Consider the following 15,995-nt stretch of genomic DNA (forward strand, 5'->3'; position numbering starts at 1 on the left):
TTGGAATTGGAATGTAAACTGATCTTTTCCAAACCTGTGGCCACTGTTGAGTTTTCCAAATTTGCTGGCAAATTGAGTGTAGCACTTTTACTGCATCGTCTTTTAAGATTTTGAATAGTTCAGCTGGAATACTGTCACCTCCACTAGCTTTGTTGTTGCTCAGCTTTTCTAAGGCCCACTTCACTTCACATTCTAGGATGTCTGGCTCGAGGTCAGTGACCACCTCATTGTGATTATCAGGGACATTAAGCTCATTCTTGTATAGTTCTTCTGTGTAATTTTGCCACCTCTTCTTAATCTCTTCTGCCTCTGTTAGGTCCCTGCCATTTTGGTCCTTTATCATGCCCATTTTTGCATTGAACGTTCCCTTCATCTCTCCAATTTTCTTGAAAAGATCTCTGGTCCTCCCTATTCTATTGTTTTCTTCTATTTCTTTGCACTGTTCATTTAAGAAGGCATTCTTATCTCTTCTAGCTATTCTCTGGAATTCTGCATTCAATTGGGCGTATCTTTCTTTTTCTCCCTTGCCTTTCACTTCCCTCCTTTCCTCAGCTATTTGCAAAGCTTCCTCAGACAGCCATTTTGCTTTCTTGCATTTCTTTTTCTTTGGGATGGTTTTGGTTGCTACCTGTTGTACAATGTTGTGAACCTCTGTCCATAGTTCTTCAGGCTCCCTGTCTATCATATCTAATTCTTTCAATCTATTTGTCACCTCTACTGTATATTCATCAGGGATATGATTTAATTCATACCTGGCTGGCCTAGCGCTTTTCCCTACTTTCCTCAATTTAAGCCTAAACTTTGCAATGAGAAGCTCATGGTCTGAGCCACAGTCAGCTCCTGGTCTTGTTTTTACTGACTGTATAGAGCTTCTCCATCTTTGGCTGCAGAGCATATAGTCAATCTGATTTCTGTGTTGACCATCTGGTGATGTCCATGTCTAGAGCCGTCTCTTGGGTTGTTGGAAAAGAGTGTTTGCTATGACCATCGTATTCTCTTGACAAAATTCCATCAGCCTGTGCTCTGCTTCATTTTGTACTCCAAGGCCAAACTTGCCTGTTATTCCGCTTATCTTTTGGCTTCCTACTTTAGCATTCCAATCCCCCATGATGATAAGGACATCATTTTTGGATGTTAGTTCTATAAGGTGCTGTAGGGCTTCGTAGAACCGGTCAATTTCATCCTCTTCAGCACCGGTGGTTGGGGCATCGACTTGGACTACTGTGATATTGAATGATTTGCCTTGGATTCGAACTGAGATCATTCTGTCATTTTGAGGATTGTATCCCAGTATTGCTTTTCCTACTCTTTTATTGATTATGAAGGCTACTCCATTTCTTCTGAGGGATTCTTGCCCGCAGTAGTATACCTGATGGTCATCTGAATTAAATTCACCCATTCCTGTCCATTTTAGTTCACTGATACCTAAGATGTCGATGTTCAGTCTTGTCATCTCTTGTTTGACCACGTCCAGCTTTCCTTGATTCATGGATCTTACATTCCAGGTTCCTATGGAGAAAAAATCTTTACAGCATCGGACTTTCCTTTCACCACCAGACATATCCACAGCTGAGCATCCTTTCGGCTTTGGACCAGTCGCTTCATTCTTTCTGGCACTACTAGTACTAGCCCTCTGCTCTTCCCCAGTAGCATATTGGACGCCTTCCCCAGTCGCTTCATTCTTTCTGGCACTACTAGTACTAGCCCTCTGCTCTTCCCCAGTAGCATATTGGACGCCTTCCGACCTGAGGGGCTCATCTTACAGCGTCATATCGTTTTGTCTTTTGGTACTGTCCATAGGGTTTTCATGGCAAAGATACTGGAGTGGGTTGCCATTTCCTTCTCCAGTGGATCACGTTTTGTCAGAACTCTCTGCTATGACCTGTCCGTCTTGGGTGGCCCTGCACGGCATAGCTCATAGCTTCATTGAATTACGCAAGCCCCTTCGCCACGACAAGGCAGTAATCCATGAAGGGGATGTCTCTGTACTTATGTGTGAATATCTAGAGTTGCGTCCAGTGTGAGGTAAGTGTGTAAGTATAAAGAAGGGTATCTAAATGAGAGTATATATGAGTCTGCATTTGTGAAGTAAGAAAGAAAGAAAATGGTATGTAAGAGGAGGTAAGTGTGCATGGACATATACTGTATATCTGAGAAAGTAATATGGAGATGTCTGTGAGAGAACCCTGTGTGTTTTGTGTGTGTGTGTGTGTGTGTGTGTATGTGTGTGTGTGTGTGTGAAAATGGGCTACATGAATGTAGCTTGTCTGAGTCTGCTTAAGTGGCTCCAGAGAGATGCCATGGTTCCATAGTGAGAACACTTTTTATCTATTTATTTATTACATTTACATGCTGTCCATCTCATTTGGAAGTGGCTATTCTTTCTTGTTCAGACTGTAGTCCATCTAGTTCTGGATGACACTCTTGAATTAGGGACCAGTTAAATCATTAGATCAATGCAAATTTCCCATTCTTGAATGTAACACTATGACTGTTATAATAAAATGCAAGTGATTGAAGTAATTATCTACAATGCCAAACATTTTGAATCTGTGGTCAGTTTAATGATTATCCTAATTGTTTTGTATCATTTTAAAGTTTTCTTCAGTAGGATTTAATAGGTAGAATATGAAGAAGGAAAAAGCTTATTTAATCATATCTTGGCCCATGCCTTTAAAAATAGCAAAAAAATTTGTTCTTTATAATGCCTTTTGCATTTATCTATACTCCTGACTGTCAGGACCCACCCCAAACCACGTCTTAGGAAGACAAAACTCTTGGAGTCAGGTTTTTAGTCCAAAAGAAATCTTTACTATGACATGCTCGGTTGTAGGAAATGAGACAGGGCTTAATGGTTCCACGATGTAAATCCTTATAAAGAGTTCCCGGTTTAACCCCCCTTAATCCCCATTTGGTCAGTCCCCCCCATCCTTCCTCTCGTATCATCCATCTCGTGGGGAAAAGGAAGTTAGGACCCTTTTGTTTATTGCTGTCTACCATGACAAAAGCCAGATGCTAGCCCCCCCTTTTGTTTCCCCAGTTCAAAAGGCTTCTCCTTTCCTTTGAAATGCCTATTGCCGGTTCAATACACATCTATCCTCTTCTCTTCCGGAGATGGCAGAATCCATGGGATATGTTTGAAACATTCCATTTATGAATATGATATAAATGGATTCTGACACTGACATTAATTCATTTCCATTAGAGCTCCAATCACAACAGTTTGTATCTGTGTGTCTTACAGCTGCTCTCTTTTATCTGTCCAGCTGTCTTTCTGTCAATTTTCCTATTTTTCACTCTGCTGGAGGGTCTGCTGGCTGACAGATGTCAATTTGCAATAACTAAAGCATGTAGCTAACAGATAATATTGAGCTGATAAAGCTTACCCAATGGCTGAATGGTCAAAATATTAATAAATATGCATTTTTTAAATTTAATTTCAAGTTATTTTTTCATGCTGTAGTAGAATAAACAGAAGATATCCATACTTTCTAAAAGAGAAAAGTATTCCAGTCTTCTGGTTTCATGGAATCAGTTAATCAACATTGTTCTAACATATATTTTGATACAGCTGGGTTGTCTTCACATTGGAAAAAAAGATACACTACTAAAGATATTAGACTGAGAACTTTAACTTGGAAAATATGCAGTAAACACCATATACTTAGAATAGATATTTTATCAAATCAAATTAATTCATAACATAACCATATATAAGTATTTAAAATATGGTTGTAAAGAGGGAAAGAATTGACTAAAGAACTGAAATCAGAGATACACAAAATGTTACATCTTTATAAAGAACAACAAAGGGGAAATTAGAAACTAATATTTATCTACTGTGATTTTACCTTTTGGGGGGCATATTCTACAACAACAAACTGGAGAATCTGACACTTAGCTCAGAGATTCAAATCCTTTCTCATGTAGTTAAAATAATCTAAATATTCAAATTTATATTACTCTGTTTTTTGGTTAATTGTTCATCAACAATATATTGAGTATTAACTGTACAATATTGGTAATTCCATCGTATGCCTATTGATATTATATTTCCATATCATTTTTATTTTCTCTTCCCTTTCTTTTTATTGCTCTTTTCTTCTTTTTTAAAATGATTAATAAATATTTTTAAAAAGATATATACAATTAAGTATCTTTATACTGATTGTCCCTGATCCTATAATGATGGACTGTTTCTCCCAGAACCATCATATAAGAATAAGAAACAAACTGTCATCTGAAAATTGTGGCAGCCCTTAACAGAAAGCTTTATGGTGCTTAGTAGTTTTATGAATAGTGGTATGAACAGGGCTTTTTTTCTCATAGAACGCTCAGAATGGAGTTCCGGCACCTTTTTGGGATGGAACCTTGTAGGGTAGGCAAGGCGGGTTGTATGACATGTGTGAGTTCCGGCACCTTTTTCTTTTACAAAAAAAGCACTGGGTATGAAAATCTATTGTGAAGTCCAACAATATCAAGACTGGAATTATATTATATCACAGGTAATCCATAAGAAAGACCAATGTGATTTTGTTAACATATCCAGACACGCAAGCTGACTGGATAGATATTTCATTTCCTTCAGGGCTTCTTACATTTGTAGACCCACCACCTTTTCACCTTAAAAAATAAGAGAAAAAAATGAGAGCAGGTAGTAGTTATCTAGTATTGGTACCCTGATAAAATAAAACAAAATTCTGGAGTCTGCTTACTGGAACAATAGGAGCAGCAACTCAGCTATGGCTGTATTCCAGTCACATTAAGTTTCTTAATTTGAAAAACTTAACTACTTATTCCATTGTTGCATATACTGATTCCCTTTAATTATTTGTATTTATAGTAATTAAGGCCTCAGGTGGATAAGTATTGCATAGAAATAGACATTGTTGCATTGTGTAGGTGATAATTAACAAATCCAAGTAGGTTTATATTTTATTTTACTACATATGTAAATAGTACATAAGCCTCAAAGAAGTGACCCTTTGCATCATGTTTCTACAACAATGTGAATACTTGAAATATTATAAAATAATAAATATTTTGGTAATCTTTAAACTATTACAATACAAATTTCTCAGTACCTTTATAAATAAAATATTATATATTAAAAATATAGATGTGTAGAGATAGTAGAGATGGAGGGAATGATATTGCCATGATATTCATAAACAAACATCTCTGTCATAATATTCTTGAACAAATATCCAAAATTAAATTTTCTAGTTTTCTAGTTTGGAGGCACACAAAACTTTCTTTACACATGTTAAACAGAAAAGAGATACAAAAGAGAAATACACAGAATGTAAAATAAATGAGACTTTTATATTATAATAAGAGAAAAAGAAACAGATTTCAGGGGTGAGGGTGTGGGTGTAATATTCAGGAACTTTTTCTCAGAAATGGTTGACAACCAGTTCCAAATTCACTTGCAAATAATTGGGTAAAAAACTAATCTTTCCCTCAGTCCTATTACAGGCAGAACTGAACACTGAATCATAATTGAGATAAGGACTAATTGGTACCACAAGATGGATTAGTGGAAAGGTTTTCTTGGTTAAAGTGCTCATTGAGTAAGAACTTAGAGTCTAGGAGGTGTTCAAATGTAATCCTGTCCAAAATTGCCAATACTTCCCATTCAGGAATCTTAATTGCTCACCAGAGACTCATGAAATCCTCAAGTATTCTCAGGAAACTAAGTGGATCCAACATGTCCTTAGTTTTTCTGAAGATCCCTGAGAATGAAGCATCAGAACAAATACTTAGCGTGCTAATGGAGAAAGACAACGTCCAGCTAAACTCATGTACAAACTCATACTAGGGCCTAATCTTTGGTCATAAAGATGGCAAAATGTGATTATTTTTATGCTTCTATTGCACTGCAAAATGCCATCCAATAGCTCTTTTTAAGATAACCTGGTCTCTTATGGGGCCTGAGGAACAGAAAGAAAATTCAAAGCAGTGCTGTGAAGTCTTGGCTGATGTAAAGCTCCCTCTAACCCCCTTTTAATTGGACTAATAAAAATTATGATTAGACTAATGAAAGATTAAATGAATAAAGTCCTGAGTCCTATATGATACAATTCAAAATAATGCATGTAATACTATTTTATTATGCTTATTTTTCCCCCAGGTAATTGGGGCATTAAAGAGCAGAAATTATAGGATGGTAAAATTGATAGTTTCAGCATAATTAATGACCTGAAATTTGAAAATTTAAGTATTTAATATTCAGTCAAAGACTTGAATACAATACTTACTATCTGGTCACTAAACAGCCTGACTCGATTCTGAACAATTTATAAAATGAGCTGTTATTACCACATGTAAGATAATAAATTTTCATCATCCAGTAATAGTTTGCATTACAAATTGAATTTGAATTACATTTCTTTTTATCTGAATTTGCAGTTCTCTCTAATACAGTCTTTGTGTTTAAGCTCATAATATTAGCCTACAGTTTTCATTCTTACAGACTTCCTCTTGAGTCTGTTTTTCATAAGGGAAACCCTAACTGCCTGTTCTTACACCAAAGCAATTAAAACAGCACTGTGTGCTAGATGTTTTTCTTCACTTGCTTCCTATAATATCTTAATATATAGGCAACATAAACAATATATATTCCCATTCATTATACTTTTGAAGCCATGAATCACAGGCAAATTATCTTTATGCCTTCTTCCAAGTGAAGCCAGTTTTTCAGCCCTTTCTGCCCCTCTCCCCACAAACCATTGGGTACCTCTGTCAATATCAGTATTACTGACAGGATTGGTAGAATTTTCAATTCTAGAGAAAATGGTATTATGTGAATATTTGTTTGCTGTTTCTGAGTGCAATATGTACTCTCATATTTTTTTCATACTATTCTTTTAAGCATATTTCAACATGTCTTTCAACGATACAGACTTTTTAAAATTGGAGTATCATATCACAATACTGAGAACAGTGTGAAAACCAAAAGAGAATCACATTCTCACACATAAATTAGTTTAGGAACTGAGAATTAGGTTGGTTCCTATTAAAATACAAACCAAACACATTTCACTTCCTTTCCAGTTGGTAGGGCTACTCCAAACCCTTCTCAGTATAGCATATTCAGTGCCTGTAAGCATGTTAAAACCACTTTATCTTTTATACTCAGTCCGAAATATATCCAGTGGAGCCAGGGTGTTATAAGATGCCGGTATTTGTTTAACATTCTGACTTAGATCACAAGCTTTTTAAAAAGCCTATCTCACAAGATTGCCTTGAGGATATAATGTAACTTGAAGTGTTATGGAAGTACATAATGGTGTACATAATGCATAGTAGAGTAAATGCTTATATACAGTGCTTTTTTTGTAAAAGAAAAAGGTGCCGGAACTCACACATGTCATACAACCCGCCTTGCCTACCCTACAAGGTTCCACCCAAAAAAGGTGCCGGAACTTCGTTCTGAGCGTTCTATGACAAAAAAAGCCCTGCTTATATATATATTCCTGCATTGCTGTCTAGCGTCATGCAAAATGAACCAATAAAAATATTTCTTCTTCTCAAAGTGCCACCATGTTAGACCAGAAATTTTATTTCAAGCTTGCTAAACTATCCTACTAATCTCAGCAAGACCTTTTTAATAAATTTGTTTGTTTTTTTTGTCTGAGCCTTTCAGAGGACTGTAACTTCTCCTTATATGTATTGCTCGAAAATTAACTTCTGTTTGGTGTTGGGTATTTTTTCTTTTTGTTTTTTCAGCTTCAGATATAGCAGCAGAACAAGGGCAGATTCTGGTCATTGCCACAGCTGCTGTGGGTGGATTCACTCTTCTAGTCATTCTCACTCTTTTCTTCCTCATTACTGGAAGGTAATATTGACATTGCAACTCCTCATGGAACCGAGTATCCATGTGCCGTTCTAAAGTTTAATCTCTGGTCATAATAGATTAAAGTAACAAAGATGCCATTTTCATATAGATGACAATATTAAAACTATATTGCATTACTTATGTAAGATTAAAACTATATTGCATTACTTACATAAGATTAAAACTATATTGCATTGCTTATATAAAATGATGATGAACAAATCTCACAGCACCTGACCATGTTGCTGAAGTTTCAGAATGCAGCCATAAACTATTATTACCATTTGGTGGTAACAGATCAAAGATCTGTGTAAATGCTGGAAAAATAAGGGCTTTCCAGAAGGAATGGGCCAGATTTGAATAAAATATTAGGCACTTGTGGCAACCTTGTATGTCTCTTAAAATGAAATCTAGGAAGTAATAGCTTCTGTGTTTCTCCAAACTGGTTCTGAAAGGCAGTGGAAGCTGATAAATATAAATATTTAACGAATTTTTGCACCCACTGAAGAGAACATTTCCTCAGGAAAAATGATATTAATTTAGTAAAAAAAATATGGAATGCTTATCATCTTATCAAACCTAAGGTTATTTCATTGTTTAAAAAATATTAAGTGCTTCATTTTTAACTTAGCAGTTTTACTGTTGGGATATCTAGTATATAAGTTAAAGCCCTAGTTTTATTCAGTTTCATTTTTGCCCTTTAGTAACCACTTCTTGAAAATGAATATTATCAAATATTGTTGCCTTTTACTCAGATCTAAGAATTCGCAGCACAGCAATTGGCCATAACAATATTATTACATAAAGTATTTTATTCTCTCATTGATGGGAATGGAATTCTCAAAAGGGCTTCCACAATTTTATTAGATTTTATTAACTTTTTGTAATCTTCAGACCCTTAGGATAACGTTGTTCCTATGTTCTGCTTCTTCAGGAAGTTTCTAAATACAGCTCTCCCTTACACTGAGTTTAAGGTATAACTTTCCTGTGATTCATGTGACATGTAAAATCAACATGATTAACAAGGGTCTTCATTCAAAATGGCTAATATCACTATTAAAGCTCTAATTGTGACAACTTTCAAATTGTATGCAAATCCTTTTATTAAGACATTTCTTTGGGCCAGTCAGTATCTCTCAGTTCAATTCATCTTTCAGAGTTGTTATGGGGAAAATAGGAAGAGAAAGAAATATTATGTATGTTCACTGCCTTGAATTACATATAAAAATAATAAAGGTGGGATAAAACAAAATAAAATAAATAAATCAGAATAAATGCACTCATAATAGTTACCATCGTGGAAAAAAAATGCACAGTAAACATTCTAGTTTAATGCCTCAGGCTTGTTATTACGGTGGTAAGAGAAATAAACATATATGAGAGTTTCTTCATATGTATTAGATTTAGTAGGTAATATTAGGAACATGGCAAAACAATTTTAGTTTTTCTCCATTCTATATTTTTCTACATTTTGTACATTCAATGTAATATAATGAATTATTTTCCTAAAATTTAAATGCTAAGAAAAGGAGACAGAATAAGACAACTCACATGAAACTCTCAATTTATTATTGGAATTAAACAAATTTTAAAATGCATTCCTTCTTTGTGCTAAATGAAGTTTGATGCTACACTGAATCTTACAGATGAGTTTATGTAGACTGGAGAAACAGGAGGTCATAAGCATCTGTACCTCAGCTTGACTAAACGATCAGTCCTTAACAAAAAGTTTCAAAGGCATTATTGTAAAAACATTAGTTGGAGGATATGAGAAGCTGATAAATTTTATAGAATGTAATAGTTAATTATGGTGGAAATAATAGAAAGGTTATTATCAATGAAGGAGAAGGTTATTATGTTCTTAGATTGTGCAGAGTTCGGTGAAATTATGAAATCTTTGGTAGCCAAATAAGAACAAGTTATTGTTGACTCTTTTCTATATTGGTAGGCTCCCTACATATATTTAGTCATTGTGAAAATTAGGCTTATATAAATCTTTGGTCTGATCCAACATGACTGTTAAGACTGTCCCAAAAGAGCACCTGTACAAAACGTCTCAGTTGATTTGGAAGTAGAAACTGAGAAGCTGTATATAACTGTATGCAATATTTCAATAAATTCTTAAGCAGATAAAGAATGTGTGATCTTGCCCTCTGTGTAATTCTACTAGAGCAACCTAGAGTGAAGTTATGAATAGGTTAATTGGAAGATGAATTTTGTTTCATGAACTTAATGCTAAAGCTGCTTTATAAGAAAGATAATTCAAAGTAAGGATTGCAAGTTATATAATATTATTATAAATAATAAACAATTACGGCTTTGCAGCTCTTATTTATTTGTGAGCTATTGGCCAAAGATCTAAAATTGCCAAATTTATATCCTGATTTAAGTGTATGATATTTAATTATTGTAGATGACATGGAGCATACCACAGCTGATATATTATGGTTGCTCAGAGAATGTCTAAATTTCAGAATTTGAAAAGGTATCTACCCTTTTTGGCATATGTGCTTTAAATATTTTTACTTACTGAACAAACAAAAATAACTGATTTTATACCTTATAAATATCTACCAATGGTATTTCAATCACAAAACACCCAGAATTATGAACAAATTTTGACTTTGCCACATTGGTGTCCCCAGTTATCCAAAATATTGGCTGGTTTGGAGAAAATAAAGATGTACTCAGGTATAACTTAGTCATGACACAACCTTGCCCAGGATTTGAAGACTTCTAATTAGAGAATAGCTTTATCCCTTTTCAGCTGTTCCAAAACGTAACCTTGTTTTCTTGGTCACTAGAGAGCATGGATGTGCAACCTTACTACTAAGTTGCAAAGGTGAAACTGAATCAATATGTAAATCAGGGCTGGTAATCAGGACTCTTTTACCTTAAGTGATAAGATGATGAGATATTTCCAAGCATGAGAAAATGTGATGTTTTGATTATAATTGTAATTTTAAGCATTTCAAAGTCCTGAGCCTGCTTTGATACTTAAGCCCTTGATAATAAACAAAAAAGGCTTCCAAAAACAATCAGTCTGATCTCAAGTGCTAAACACCAATTATTTCCTTCTAACTATATGTGAGAAATATCAGTGTAAAAGCAATTTTTCCCTTTGGAAGGAATCTAGTTTGAGTATACTTGGAAGAGATATGAACAATATGTGCACCAAATAACACCTGTGAATTTTAATTAACTGATATGTTACTGGAATCCTTTTCATACATTTTAGTATCTATTATATAAAATATAATATATTTTAATAACAATCATGCTAACTGCTACCTTAATTTGATTGTTGATTTTCTTAGTCCTCCTTCAGTCAAATGCAGTACTTTTATGGTTATTATATAAGTATCATATTAGTTCAATATCATTCATTTTATGGCATTAAAATAGTATTTGTTTTCTTAAAGATGCCAGTGGTATATCAAGGCAAAAATGAAGTCTGAAGAAAAACGAAGAAATAATTTGCAAAATGGAAATTGTAAGCAAACCTAAATGAATTTTTAAAAAATATTTAAATCAGTTTCACCACTGTAATTTTAACTGCGTTTATTTTGCATATCAAGCTGATAAAGGCAATTTATGTTCTAGTTAGAATTATCTTTTACACCTTTGTCCATCTGAATGTGGAAAGTTTTGCAGGAAAAAAGTTATTTATTTCAAAGCTGAGGAAGATTCATGACTACTACAAAATGTTTTGCAAATCTGAAATGATTAAAACAACCACTGCATCATAAACCTAATGAAGCTTCTAGATCACCCAAAACAAAATAACCAAATAGCAAACAACTTCTACACATTCTTAGGTGTTTTTTAAAAAAATTAGCATTTATTCTTGTTTATTTTAGGGGGGAAATAATTCTGTTCACCTTTGAAGTGTGCAAAATAAATACTTCTCATTAGCATTTAGATGTTTACAAGAATTTCCACCTGCTGCTTGTTATGATTTTCTCCAAACTCTGATTTCTGCCTGTTCAAAATCATAGCATACTTTTCTCTCTTTTAAAAAAAAAATGTTTATCTTACTTTAGTCATTTCTATAGCTTTCTTTCCACAGTTCATCAATATTTTAAAACCAACACCAGCATAGTCTGAATTAACAGTTTAGGGTAGGGGTGTCAAACTGCTGGCCCACGGGCCGGATGCATCATGCCGAAACTGCGCCCACCCCATTGCAAGCAATAGAAAAAAGTTGTGATACGTCGCGACACGTCACATGACATTGCAAGTTTCAGGGTATGGATCTACTTGTGCTATATGTAATAATTATACTGATACTTCTGTGCTCTCTCTTAGAAAGTCTAAGTAAAATAACATGATTAGGGGCCAAAATAAAAGCGATCTAAATATTTCCTGTAATCAAAAACATAAAGCAGTAGAGCTATTAAAATATGGAAGACAGTACAGTTTAAAGGGGACACGGTGGCTCAGTGGGTTAGGACGCTGAGCTTGTCGATCAGAAGGTCGGCAGTTTGGCGGGTCGAATCCCAAGTGCCGTGTAACAGAGTGAGCGCCTGTTACTCGTCCCAGCTTCTGCCAACCAAGCAGTTCGAAAGCACATAAAAATGCAAGTAGAAAAATAGGGATCACTACGGTGGGAAGGTAACAGCGTTGCGTGCACCTTTGGTGTCTAGTCATGCCGGCCACATGACCACGGAGACGTCCTCGGACAAGCGCTGGCTCTTCAGCTTTGAAACGGAGATGAGCACTGCCCCTAGAGTTGGAAATGACTAGCACGCATGTGCGGGGGAACCTTTACCTTTACCTTTACAGTTTAAATATACAGCTTGGTTAAGTATCAGGTCAATATTCAGTAATCCTAATGAATCACTTTAGTTAGACAAGGCGAGTAAGTAACTAAGTACTATAAGACAAGGCAAACTTTTATATTGGTACTGTCAAGTCTTTCTTCTAGATGGGTTTCATTAATTTTGTTCAGCTTGTAGGGCTAATCCATACTTTCATGGAATGCTTACCTTAAGTTTGCACTTCAGTAATCTTCTGCATTTAACTGTCCTCTCCAGAAGCTGTGCTACACAATCTCCACAGAAATCTGAAAAAAGTAAGCCTTTTAAACCCCTAGGCTTAAGTGGAATGGATCAGGGGATTCAATAGCCACCAGGACCAGACTTAGTTTTTCTTTTTGCTTAGGGGACAAATTATCTGTAGAAGCCATTATATTGAAGCCAACCAGTAGAACAGTGAGATGGAATAGAATAGAAACATAAATTTATCAAGTAAAGAAGAATAATGTTACATTATTAAAAGAGTAAGGAGAATAAATACAGTGTTAATATTCATGTATAGAAACAAAACAGTTGAAATCATTAAAAATCCTGAAAATCAAGTGACTATTAAGGAGCCATTTTGCTCTGGAGATGGACAGCGGGGTAGGCTGATTATTTACCTATCATTCATTAGTTTTCCAATATTTCCCATCTGTTTACTCTTTTGACAATATATTTGCTATGGTCAGTGCACTGATGAAATATCTTCCTCTGAGAAAAAAGATAGCCTGACAGAATGTATGATTAAAGAATTCAGTATAAAAATAGAAGGCAATAGAATAAGTTTAAATATCAGTTATCCTGTGACAATCATGAAAGAAAGCCACATCTAAAAATAACATTTTTGACTTTCTGTGCTTCATTTTAATAATTTGTTAAATGAGGAAAAATGCAGAATAAATAAACATCATAAAGAGAATAATTCCTTATTTCAATAGAAGAGAATATTTGTAGCTCAGAGTGAAACTATGGAGTCCATGGCACTCTCTGAGTTTGGCAGTTTTCTTGCAAATGTTTCTTACAAACAATAGCCTCATCAAGGAACCATCAAGACCATTTCCACCAACACTGACAGGACAAGCCACTGGTGATGTTACCAAGTTTGGTAATGAAATGTCTGCAAGAAAACAACTAATCTCAAAAAGCACCAATGACTTCACAACTCCTTGTTTTTCTGAGACAGCAGGAAAAGGTCTGCTTTAGTACTGTTGATTACAAAATTAGAATGACAATTGCTCATGTAGCTAACTGCCTTCTTCATTCTTCTTCACCAACTAGGGCCAGACCACACAATAGTTTGGAAACTTTCTTCCATGAATATATCTTAAAGCAGGGGTGTCAAACTCTCAACGTCATGTGACGTGTCACGACGTATCGTGACTTTTTCCCCATTACCGGAGCTAGGGTTGGCGCGGTTTCGGCACGACACATCCAGCCCACGGGCCGGCAGTTTGACACCCCTGTCTTAAAGGAAATGAAAATGTAAACATTTATCCTTGAATGCAATATTACTGTATTTAGATTGGAGAAAACTATGCTGCCATCTAATCATCTTCACCTCACCCCTCCTTTATTAAAGAAGTAAAAAAAGAAGCTAATTTTGTCTCCTTCCTTGGCCCTATTATAATTGTATTCATTTGCATATTTGCTAATATATAAAGCGGCTATTACCTTTTTTCCATATGCAGCCTTTTCACAGACAGTTTGGGATGAATGTTAATTAAATAATGAGTAACAGCTTAGAATAACAAGGCAGCTCAGAACAATAATAAGTATTAAATATCATTATGGGTATTAGTATTCCTTAATGATCTCATTTGTTTTATTTTAATTTAAATGCTGCAATCATTTCTATATAATGCAAAAACTACCTTTCTGATTTTACAGTACGATTACCAGGAACCAAAACATATATTGATCCAGATACTTATGAAGATCCATCTCTAGCTGTTCATGAGTTTGCAAAGGAGATAGATCCAACAAGAATTCGTATTGAGAGAGTTATTGGGGCAGGTAAAAAATAATCAAATTTTCCCATGATTAGTAAGTGCACTTTTATATAGTGATAATATAACAATGTTAACCAATATTAACATGTTGTCATTTCAGTCCTGATAGCAAAATTTCTGTTTATCTTCTGATTGCTGTTGAGAAATATGTTATATATTGTTTGTATGTATATTATTTTATATTTTATTGTTTTGAATGGGAATGCATATGGGAATGACTCCCTCTGTTTAGATCTATTCAGATGACATCTTGGCCACCTTATGTATAATCCTATATGTCTATAATATAATATTAGATAAGATTAGACCAGAGAAGATTATTATGCTTTTGTATCACTGTATTCATAATAAAAGAACTAGCCTAAAATCAGTTATAATCACGGAAAAGAAATTAAATAGAATCTCTTCTGATACTATACAACTTTGAACATTGCTTTGGGTAATAAACGTGTGACTTGGTCTATTATCTTGTGCTTTCATTTGTAACTAATTGAGTTTACTAATCAGGAAATGTGTGGGAGATGCATTTTTTGTAAATAACTTACATGCATAAGTATGTATGTTTTTATTAATTTAACTAGATTCTTTTGCCAGAATATTTTCATATATTTATTCATATATTTAAAATATTAGAAGATAGTAAATGGTTATAATTATATATCTTGCTGTTAGGTGAATTTGGAGAAGTGTGCAGTGGTCGCCTAAAAACACCTGGGAAAAGAGAGATTCCTGTAGCCATAAAAACTTTGAAAGGTGGACATGTAGAAAGGCAGAGATGGGATTTCCTACGAGAAGCTAGTATCATGGGACAATTTGATCATCCAAATATTATTCGCCTTGAAGGAGTTGTCACAAAGAGTAAGTTCTTTAGGAAGTATTATTTATTGCTTTCTTTCTCTCCTTTATCCACACCAGTCCCTTACCTAAAGATGCTGATGTACTGTACATATATAGGTAAACAGTAATGTATCTAAAAGTGCATGTTTATGTATTCTTTAACGTAGGCCTAGTTATGGCATTGAAACCATATGTGCAATGTTAAACATTTGTATGGGTTAGGATGCTGAGCTTGTTCTTCAGAAGGTCGGCAGTTTGGCGGGTCAAATCCTGAGTGCCGCGTAACAGAGTGAGCCCTGTTACTTGTCCCAGCTTCTGCCAACCTAGCAGTTCGAAAGCACGTAAACCTAGCAGTTCGAAAGCACATAAAAATGCAAGTAGGAAAATAGGGACCACTACGGTGGGAAGGTAACAGCGTTCCGTGCACCTTTGGCGTCTAGTCATGCCGGCCACATGACCACGGAGATGTCCTCGGACAAGCAGCTTTGAAACAGAAATGAGCACCAGCTC

At 35.0% G+C, this 15,995-nt stretch overlaps 1 protein-coding gene across 1 annotated transcript in view; it reads left to right on the forward strand.

The window, feature by feature from the left end:
- Positions 1 to 15,995, forward strand: part of EPHA6 (EPH receptor A6) — a gene marked incomplete at both ends in the record, with an annotated part of 451,179 nt that overhangs the window by 321,482 nt on the left and 113,702 nt on the right. Inside the window, 4 exons of the mRNA XM_083361258.1 lie at positions 7,732 to 7,840; positions 11,263 to 11,333; positions 14,527 to 14,652; positions 15,321 to 15,506. Of these exons, the coding sequence (XP_083217384.1) occupies positions 7,732 to 7,840; positions 11,263 to 11,333; positions 14,527 to 14,652; positions 15,321 to 15,506 (492 nt within the window). The remainder of the gene's footprint in view (positions 1 to 7,731; positions 7,841 to 11,262; positions 11,334 to 14,526; positions 14,653 to 15,320; positions 15,507 to 15,995) is intronic.

The sequence above is a fragment of the Vipera ursinii genome, assembly GCF_947247035.1.
Source record: "Vipera ursinii genome assembly, chromosome: 4".
Lineage (NCBI taxonomy): Eukaryota > Metazoa > Chordata > Lepidosauria > Squamata > Viperidae > Vipera > Vipera ursinii.